Below are 10,348 nucleotides of genomic sequence, written 5' to 3' on the forward strand. Positions count from 1 at the left end.
TAAGCGGTATATGATACTGTATGGCCATAAACTAAAGTGAACATAAGTGTTCTGTTTATAACACTGTTATGAAGCGTCATTCCCAAGTAATGGGACTAATAAGACAGACGCCTTAGCAAGAGCACCATATATGAGTTCTATGATTTTGATGCCCTCAAACTTAACATACACTATATGGACAAAAGTATTGGGACACCCCTCCTAATTATTGAGTTCAGGTGTTTTAGCCACACCCGTTGCTAACAGGTGGATCAAATTCAATAGACAAACGCTGGCAATAGAGTAGGTTATACTGATGAGCTCAGTGACTTCAAACAAAGCACTGTCATAGAATTCCACCTCTTCCACAAGTCAGTTTGTGAAATTTCTGCCCTGCTAGATCTGCCCCGTCAGCTGTAAGTGCTATTACTGTGAAATGGATGGATGTCTTAAAAGGTCCTGTAGGTGTAATGTGTAGGTGTCCCAATACTTTTGTCCATATAGCGTATTTAGGTGGACGCGGAATATTCAAAGGGTATAGACAAGGCTCATACTATAAATGTTCTTAATCTGAGTAAAGTAACCAGAAAGAGCAATACAGTTCCAAATGACGAAGGGTAATAAAGGTCAGAATGGAAGGCTCTGGGTGTCCTGGTCTGTCCGCTCGTCCTCTTGTGCTCATAGTATAGTTAATGAGAGATGACCTCCCTGCTGAGATCCCTAGTGGCACTCGGGAGTGTCCCAGGCAGACCATGTAATTCTCACCCAATTCTCAGCTTAGCCTGCTGGAGGAGTGAGAGGAGCAAAGCAAACTCAAACTTTCTTAATCTTAATATATAAGAGCCCCAGACAAGATCTACTGAATAAGTGCTGTGCCTGCCGCATAACTCTTAAACTGCTACAGGGATCATGATAAACATCATAGGGTTCAGACAATATGAAAATTTTCTATCTATGTCCAAATGTCCAGTTTATCTGTTTTTTGTATTATCGTGATGCTCTTAAAATATACTGAAAAGGTTTAATAAACACCAATGTACATCAAAATCTTTTCACCACAAGCATTATATTGATAGGCTATTCAGTAACACTTTATTTGAATGCTACCTACGTCATAACACACACAAGCATTAAATAATGTATTTATAAAGTAATTCTTAAACCACTTATGTCAGTATCACTAGATGATGTGACTTTTAGGAAGTAAATGATGTTGTTGGGCCTTAAACTAAAGACATCGTTCCAGAAGAGCCAGATAGAGTTCCATTACTTGGGAATGGTGCTTCATAACAGTGTTATAAACAGAACAAATGTTTGTCACTGATCACTTATGTCAATATAATGTCAGTAACTTCATAAAACTTCTTGCAGTTACTGACAAAAACATTATTAATATGTTATTCAATGCTTATGCATTTGTTATTAAGTCAGTATGTTGGTAGCTTTCAAATAGAAAGCATAGAAAATAGAAAAAATAGAAAAAGTGTTACCTCCTTGGCTCTTATATTTCTTTATAAAAAATTAAATAAAAATGATCCCCATAAATAATCTAAATAAAAAATAATAATTGTAGATGGCTATCAGAATTGTTAAAAACTGTTTAAACTATTTAAACTGTTCGTCATTCATTTTTGTATCATTGAGACCAGCCCACCTGCAGTACATAATGCAGATGTTCATAGTTTACTATAAAAGGAAAAAAAACTCTGCAGTTGCAGTATTGAGCTCTGGCCTTCCCAATGCAGCATATCACTTTACTCAGACTTTACTAACAGACTGGTTGGACAAAAGCTTTGTATTTGTATTAAGGCCAGTTGGCTTGAAGGTCTTAGAGGTGAGCCAGTTTAGTGTGTGCGTGTAAAAAAAAGTATGTTTTGCAGAGAGCATTAGCCGAGGTCAGAGAATAAAGGGCAGGTTTATAGAGAAGCAGTGTAATCCGCTCTCTCTCCAGGGTAGAGCCCTCGCTCTACGTGTGCTTTTAGCTAAACAGGCCCTGTGTGCGCGTGGGTGTGTGGTGGGGGGGAGGTGTATTGTGCTCGCACGCACTTTGAAAGTCACTTTGGACTGTCCATCAACTCACCTTTGGGAATCAGAAATCATTATTTGAGCTTGTCAACATTACTGACTGCTGTTAGAGGCCATTTTGTCCCTGACTGTTCAACCCTAACCCACGCTCTTCAGGCAGCTCAGCCGCACTCGTCTTTTGTTCATTTCTTCGCTGCTGTAACGAAACCTTGTACTCTACAACATGGTAGGTGTACAGGAGATGGAAATATTCTCAGCTTTAATTTACATTAAGGCAACAGGATTTTATTCTGAGCAATTTTGGGCAATTTTATTTGGTCTGTTCATCCTGAAATCTTCACACAGTGTAAAATGCAGCTGGCATTTCCACATGGTGTAAAAAAAAATAAAAATGAAAAGGGAGTTTTCAACATGATAGCAAAGTTTTGCTCTTATAGCATTTATAGAAGCTGATAAAGTTCTAAACTTCAGTGTATGTTAAGTCAACAATTTATTCCAGTTTATTCCGTTTTGGGCCATTTCTGGTGGTCCATTCAGCATTAAATCTTTACAAAATGTGAAGCAAAGGTGGCATTTACAAATATAAAAAAATGAAGAAGCAAGATTTTAACATGACAGCAATATTTTGGCTTTCTCTGTTATAGTTTATAAAAGAAGGAAATAAGTTCTTAATTTTATTGTTTGTTGTGATGAGATTTTATTCCAAGTCATTTTTTAACCATTTCTGTTGGTCCTTTTAACATGAAATGCCCACATAATGTAAAGAACAGCTTGCATTTTCAAATGGCATTAAAAATAAAAAATAATGACATGATTGCAGTATTTTGCTTCCTCTTTTACAGTTTGTAGAAGTAGGTAAAAACATTCTTAGCTGTAATGTACGTTAAGGTAATGAGATTTCATTCTGAGTAATTTTTTAATGTTTCTGTTGGTCCATTCATCATGAAATGTTTGCATATATAAAGAACAGCTTGCATTTTCTATTAAAAAATGTTACAGTTATGAGGTATTAATATGGCAGCAATGTTTTGTGACAGTGACATTTTTGTCATTTGGACCTTCGCTCTTCTACAGTTACATACTCTTTCTTTTTTTACTTCTGTGTCCTCCACTTTCCACTGCCCCCTGTCCAGCTTTGTTCAGTCCTCTTAATCTCTTCATTCTTCTTTCTGCTATGTCTGTCTTCCTTCGCCCATCTCTTTCTCTCTCTCCCTCTCTGGAACAGTTCTCACTCGTTTCTCCCCTCTTCTCTGAGTTGTTGTTTAGTTGCACCCCCCCACAGGTACGCACTTCTCTTTTAAAGTTTAACTCTATTCCTGTGCGGCTTATGAATAAGTAAGAGACTGTCTCTCCTCCGGGGAGCCTTAATAATTCATGCTTTACACACACACACACACACACACACACACACACACACACACACAGCAAACTTAAGTTTACTGAAACAAAAAAGAGAGAGAGAAATACACAGGAACAGAATTGAAAATCCCGAGGAAAAGGTGGGGATGATTTATTGATAAATATCACAAGGTCTGGAGGGGATAGTTTAGCCTGCCTCCGCTTTCCATCGCTTCCCTCCGTCTTCTCCTGTCATCCGCCTTCCTCTGATAGAGAGAGCTGAAGAACGCTCCTTCTCTCCCCTCGTCTCAGTTCAGACGCTTTGCATCATTTCCATAAGCTTTTACTTCTCACGCACAAAAGCTGAGGCTCATGGTTTCTCCTGTGTTCCTCAGTCTTGTGTGGCCATCAGCTCAGTCACCTGTTCCCCTGACCACTCATCTAAAGGCAAGATTCCTTTAGCAGAATAACTGAAGGTTTAGCCAATCATCTGACCGTTTTCCTCCTTTTCTCTTTCCCCCAGTGTTTGTCCAGGCCAATAAGTTGCAACAGCACATCTTCGCGGTGCACGGACAGGAGGACAAGATCTACGACTGCTCACAGTGTCCACAGAAGTTCTTTTTCCAGACTGAGCTCCAGGTTAGTCACTCAAATGTCCCACATGTCATTCCACACACCAGTTGTCCTCCATTTCTTTCAGTTCAGTCCAGTTTATTTCAGTTCAAGATAGGCTTATCTGTATTATTTAGGTGATTTTATTCATTATTGAGTACTCAAATTGTTTTGATCTTACATTAGTGTGTGAATATATATATATATATATATATATATATATATATATATATACACACACTATATTATATATAATATACTATATATATATGTATATTATATATATATGTATATAATATACATGTATCGCTGTTGTCTGAACAAAAGCTCGTATATATATATATATATATATATATATATGTATGTATATATATGCATTCATTTTTTTAAGTTAGTTGAAAATATTCAAAACTTAAAAGAATGACCTCCTGAATTTTTTGTCTACTATGAAAGGGGGATAATGGGGTGAAGAAATTTCTTGTCCTCCTTGGTTATTATTTTTATTACGCAGTATTACTGGCCATGTTGTTAGCAGCATCTGCAGCAGGCTCTCCCTCCAGTGTCCGTTATCATCTACAACAAATTCCAACAAATCATGGCTGATTAATCAAAAAGGTTTATTTTAATTGATGATCTTTTAAACTGAGTAATAGAGTTCAGTGGAGTAGTAGTGACAGCTCTAATTAGCATGACCGTATCGAGTACAGTGTTGGTGCAGCATAGTGAAATAGAATTGTGGCTGAACATAATCAATGCAATTAATAGCGGTCATATTGTTAACAACAATAATAGTAATGATGACAATTATAATTATTGTAATAAGCAAATAAACAAACATGTGAGGAGGTTGGCTAGGATGATTACAGTAAAAGTAGGCAGTGGCATGTTGCAGTGAGAAAAGGTTGAGGCCAATGGAATGTAGTTAATATGCAAAAAGCTGTTAGTCCTGTTCAGCTTTGGCTGTATGTGGATGAAGGGCGCTGTTCAGAGCGCTTATGGTGGACCTCAAAGTGAGCCTTTGTCAGTCGTGAGAGACGCAGATGTGACACAAATCAGAGCTAATAAGGGAATTAAAGGAGAAAACGAGGCGCATCCTCAAGCCAGTAACGATTAGACCCACCACTCTGCAAATCAATCAGACCACCTGCTGTACACTCTACTACACACGTACTCACACACTAGGGCATGAACACTATACACACACACATTCATGCATAGTAGGCCTGCACCAATGTAACAATTCAGGGCCAAATAATAATCTGATATCTAGTGTTGAAATCCCCTCAACATATTATCTATTTCTTACATTTAACCATAATTATAGCACAATGATAAACTATTTCCGCAGTTTTACGTGCTTATTTGGTGTGTGAAGTCATGTTATGATTAATACATATTAATATAGCATGATTTTACACTAAATATTGGTCAAATCCCTGCATTAACCAAGTACCAATATGAATGTTCCAATCAGTTATCTGCAAATGCTGTTGTAGCATCATATCATTCTGTTTCCATAATGTATGTAAACATACACAGACCACCTGCACTGCACAGTTGTGTATTTTCCTGTTCTAACCCACCTGATTCCACTCAAGACTTTATAATCAGCTAATAATATGAATCAGGTGTAGAGAAAACTGCAGTGCAGGTGGGCCTCCAGAATAGAAGAAAACTTTGGATTATACTATTATATATTATACTTTACAAAAATGGAGATAGCGACGATATACTGGATTACTAGAAATATATATCAGTAGAATAAATGCATATAAGCATAAAAACAATAAAAAAAGAACTTCACAAAAAGAAGTTGACATCTTGTGAGCTAGTTAGAAGAACAAATTTTGGTTCCAGATTTTTCCTCAATACCCTCTGCCAGCACAAGTCAAAATTTGTTTACATAGCGCTTGTTACAACAGCCGTTGTCACATCAGCTTTACAGAAAATCTGGGCCCAAACCCCAAATAAGCAAGCCATGGGTGACATTGGCAAGGAAAACTCCGTGAGAGCAAGAGGAAGAAACCTTGAGAGGAACCGGGATTCAAAAAGGGAACCCATCCTCCTCTGGTCAACATCGGATAGCAAAACAGTAATACAGAGGGATATGAATAAAGAATAAGGTTTTATGAAAAAACAATAGTGAATATAAAAAAAAAGAAAAGAAAACAGTCACTGTCATTGGGCAGAAGTATTTCAATTAACCAGTGAAAACCAAGGACTACTGTTAGAGGCCTGTCAGAGTAACAAATAAGAAATAGAGTTATGAAAATGAGTAACTGTTACCAGTGAAACCCAGTTAGGTTACTGTTAGGAGCATATCACAGTGAAAATGAGAGTTAGAAGCATATCATGATGATGTGTTAGTATGAATATGAGAAGAGCTCAGTGTATCGTGAGGCAAGCAAAACAGAGTCTATGATTAAGTAGTTCTAGTTGTATGGATTTATTAAATCTCCAGCACACCTGATTTAATTTAGTTAGTCAAGGCAGGTATTGTAAAATAATTACAAATAATACTGGGCTGCTGTGAGGAGAGGTTTGTCAAAAAAACACATTACTACTTACTATAGTCATATTATTTTCATTTATTCAAATATTAATCTTTTCCTGAGCAAATAAATGCCTGCTGCCTGTCAAATGGCTTTGCCTAAAATGTTTGCACAGTACTGTGTATAGATTTTAAACTGCAGAAGACAAAAAGACCAGTGGTATCATCAACCAGGCCTGTATTGGAACCTGTACCAAGAGAGACATAGTGGGATCGGTACTTTTTGCTTTGGGTGTGTGTTGGATTTGTGCACGTGTCTGTCATGGTGTAGAGCGCTTCCTTGGTGAACAGACAGTTCTATGCTCAGCAGGTTCACACCCAACTGCACAGAGCAAGTGTTCAGAGTGGGCTGTTGACAGGTCATCAGAGAGGGGCTCAGGTTACTGTAACATTCTTTGTGAGCTTGACATTACTCCTGTCCAGATGGGTCTCTCTCTCACTGTTATACTGCGATAGGTATACAGTTTCCCTTTCTCTCTATCACTCTCCCCTTCCCTCTCTCTCTCTTAGTCTCTCATACAGGCTTTTATCTGTGCTCCCTCAGGGAGGCCCTGCACCCCACTATTCTGAGACTGAAACACACTCTCTCGTCAAATATATACACAGACACAGACGCTCTAAACACGCACATGCACACACACACATTGATAGTGCAGCCACACACACCAGGTGTCTCCTGTTATGTAAGGTTAAGGTTTTAAGCAGTTGAACAAGTGCTTAGTTTGGAACTAGTGTCAGGATTACAGGGCTGCGCACACACATGCACAGTGTGGACATACAGCCTTCCTTTCTGATCTACAGCTTAACTTTATCCAGGACCAGCAGAGGAAAATGCAGTCTGTACCTCAGTGTACTCTGCTAGTAACATCTAAATGAGCAAAACTGAGCAACTTTAGCCAGGACAGCAAACAATAAGCATATGCTTTACGAATACAGTACACATGACCTCAGATATTTCAAACTATTTACAGACAAGGGCGGCACAGTGACAAGAAGGGCCTGGGTTCAATTCCCCAGCCGGGCAACCAGGGTCCTTTCTGTGTGGAGTTTGCATGTTCTCACTGTGTATGCGTGGGTTTCCTCTGGGTGGTCCAGATACCTTCCACAGTCCAGTGACATGCATTCAGGCCAACTGGACACGCTAAATTGTCCCTAGGTGTGAATGTGAGTGTGGATGTATATGTCTGTGTGTGATAGACTGTGATGGACTGGCGACCTGTCCAGAGTGTTTCCTGCTTTCCGCCCAATGACTGCTGGATAGGCGCCAGCACCACCCGTGACCCAAAAGGATCAGCAGCATAGATGTGTGTGTGTGTGTGTTTTATTACAGACATGTGAGTCTATATGCATGCAAATACATGTGGGCAAGCTACCCTGTTAAAGATAAAGGTGTCTGAAAGAATTATTTGGAACGATGCCATAAAAGAACCACTTGTGTTCAGAGACATTATAAAGGAGGAGACAGGTCACTGGTTGAAATCTGAATGGGAAAGCTTGTAACACTCAACATGGTGTCTGTTTGCTGAAAAAGTCTCACCCTTCAGGTAAAACAGCCAATCAGCCAATTTTGGTCTCTCCTCATTCACAGAGATAGGAGTCTGATCAAGGACTTTGTTTAGATTCCCTAAAGATCATGTCCTAGAATAATATGTCCAAACCAAAAACCATTTCCTGCATAGCCACTTCTTTCACCTCCACACAAATATTCTCCTTTTATTTCTACCACTCAGTTCCTAAATCTGGGTTTTGATCCAAAACCTGTGAGAATCTCAATTGTAAAAAGACATTTACAAATTTAATTAAATTAAAATTGAAAGTAAACTGAAAGATGTTACAGATGTGATTTCCCAGGCTGTGGCATTCTCACCCAGCCCATGGAGCAGCATGTTTCCTCACTAACAGAGTAACAAGTTGTCTTCTGACAGTTCATTAAACTTTAGCAGTCTCCTTAAATGTGTAGCAGTAAAATATTTGGGTCGAGTGGGTGCTGGCCGATTACTCAGAATTACCAGCAGGTGTGGAAGGAAAAATAGCTGACCCTTACAGCTCTGGTCTCAGGATTTGTTTTATTGCCTCAGTGGTTTAGAAGTTTTTGTTTGTTCTATAACTACATCTATAAATGGAATGTGTTTTAGGCTCAAGGTCTTTTGAGAGGATCTGTCGATGGTTGATCAGGGCTGTCCAGCCTTGAGGATGTACTGTCCTGTGGAGTTAAATGTACAATTAACATGTTTAAAAAGTGCCAGTCCAGCCAGGGTAAAGGCACTGACCAAGACACATAAAACTGCATAAATAGGAATTGTGCATACAGTAATATCAGACTGTACATACTTAAAAATAAAGGTTCCTAGTGATTATTTGCTTCAGTGTGAGGTTCTAGGAAAAGCTGTTAATGGGCATAGTGTTCTTTAAACTTTCGTTTCATTAAACTTTCATAGTGTTCTTTAAACATCCCATTGACAGCAATGGTTCTCTAAATAAATGTCCATTTAAGGTCCGTCAGGGAACAAAAAGTGATTCTTCAATGGCAAAACATTTTTGATTCCATTTGGTACCTTTATTTTTTTAAATATATAAAGTAGAACATGGAGCAAGCTCTTCATATAGTTTACAAGCTATAATCACATATTTGCTTGTCCAAGATTTTAGCTTAGCTGCGCTCACTGAAGAAGCTGACCCGTCTAAAGGACGTCTTACTCATTGGTGTCACATAATGCTCTCTTGCAAAATACTAAATCAGTTGTCAGTTGTTTTATTTTTGATGAAGGCTAATATTCAGATTCACTCTCATGAAGACCTTGATTATGTGGATCAGGTGTTTCATCCTGCATCGGCCCAAGCTGCATTCGTCTTGTAGATTAAGGTTAGAAATATAGTAAGCAGTGTGGTAGATCTGCAGGAGCAGAGCTGGACACCCCTGTGATAAATGATGACTGAGCTGTAAGGCCAGCTGGCACTGAGGACTCTGTTCAGGGTTCATCTCTCGGGTTTGTAGGGCTTTCATGCATCCAGAATATTAATGCCCTTTTTTATTTGCTGTACTAGTGGAAAATGACCTAATTCTTTCCTGTGTTTTTCTGCTTTTTGGACATTTGTGGCTGAACTCCTCATATAGGGCCTTGTTTGGATTTGCATGCCATCCAGCTTAATTGATTTCGCTGAGTCTTTTTCTCTCCCTCTCTCTGTGCTGCTTATGGGGCAGACAGATTGAGGAGGGCAGGCTGGTGTATAACTCAGCTCAGCCAGGCTCCAGTGGGCAGCTGGGGTCAGCTCCGTTCTGCCCCGGCCCACTCTGCATTCATCTTCCTGAGCTATGGGCCACCAGCTCTGCAGCCTGCACACTGCACACGCGTGAGTATGTGTGTGTGTGTGTGGGAGTGGGGGGAGGAGTCTATGCTGTTAGTTAGGTGTGCGGTTAATAGCCCGTTTCTATCAACACAGCTTTATCATTTCAGGGAAAGGTCACCATCTTGCAGTACTGGTCAACACTCCAGGGTTTTTAACCTAATCTGTCGTATCTGTGACATACCATGAAATACCACGGTCAGTAATTGTTGAATTCAGAGTTTTAAGAAAACAAGTACAAACAGGGACAGTACTGTCCATGGTAACCAACTCTACACAACAGTTGAAGTACTAAGAGACTGGAAAAAAAAAAATGACTGGAGCACTCCTTTAATATGAAAATAATATGAAAGGTACTAGTTTAAAGAGTGAGAAGCCAAAGTGTGGGCCCACATACAGGCCTTCCGAACCTGATTACATCAGTACAGTAAACTTTTCGGAGGAAGGTCACAGTCTTGCACTACATATTAATCAAATCCTTATGCTGAACTTGACTAA

At 39.2% G+C, this 10,348-nt stretch overlaps 1 protein-coding gene across 1 annotated transcript in view; it reads left to right on the forward strand.

Annotated features, from left to right (window-relative positions):
* Positions 1 to 10,348, forward strand: part of znf423 (zinc finger protein 423) — a 193,731-nt gene that overhangs the window by 162,463 nt on the left and 20,920 nt on the right. The window contains 1 exon segment of the mRNA XM_036584852.1: positions 3,866 to 3,981. Coding sequence (XP_036440745.1) covers positions 3,866 to 3,981 — 116 coding nt within the window.

The sequence above is a fragment of the Colossoma macropomum genome, unplaced genomic scaffold (genome assembly GCF_904425465.1).
Source record: "Colossoma macropomum unplaced genomic scaffold, Colossoma_macropomum, whole genome shotgun sequence".
In the NCBI taxonomy this organism is placed as follows: Eukaryota; Metazoa; Chordata; class Actinopteri; order Characiformes; family Serrasalmidae; genus Colossoma; species Colossoma macropomum.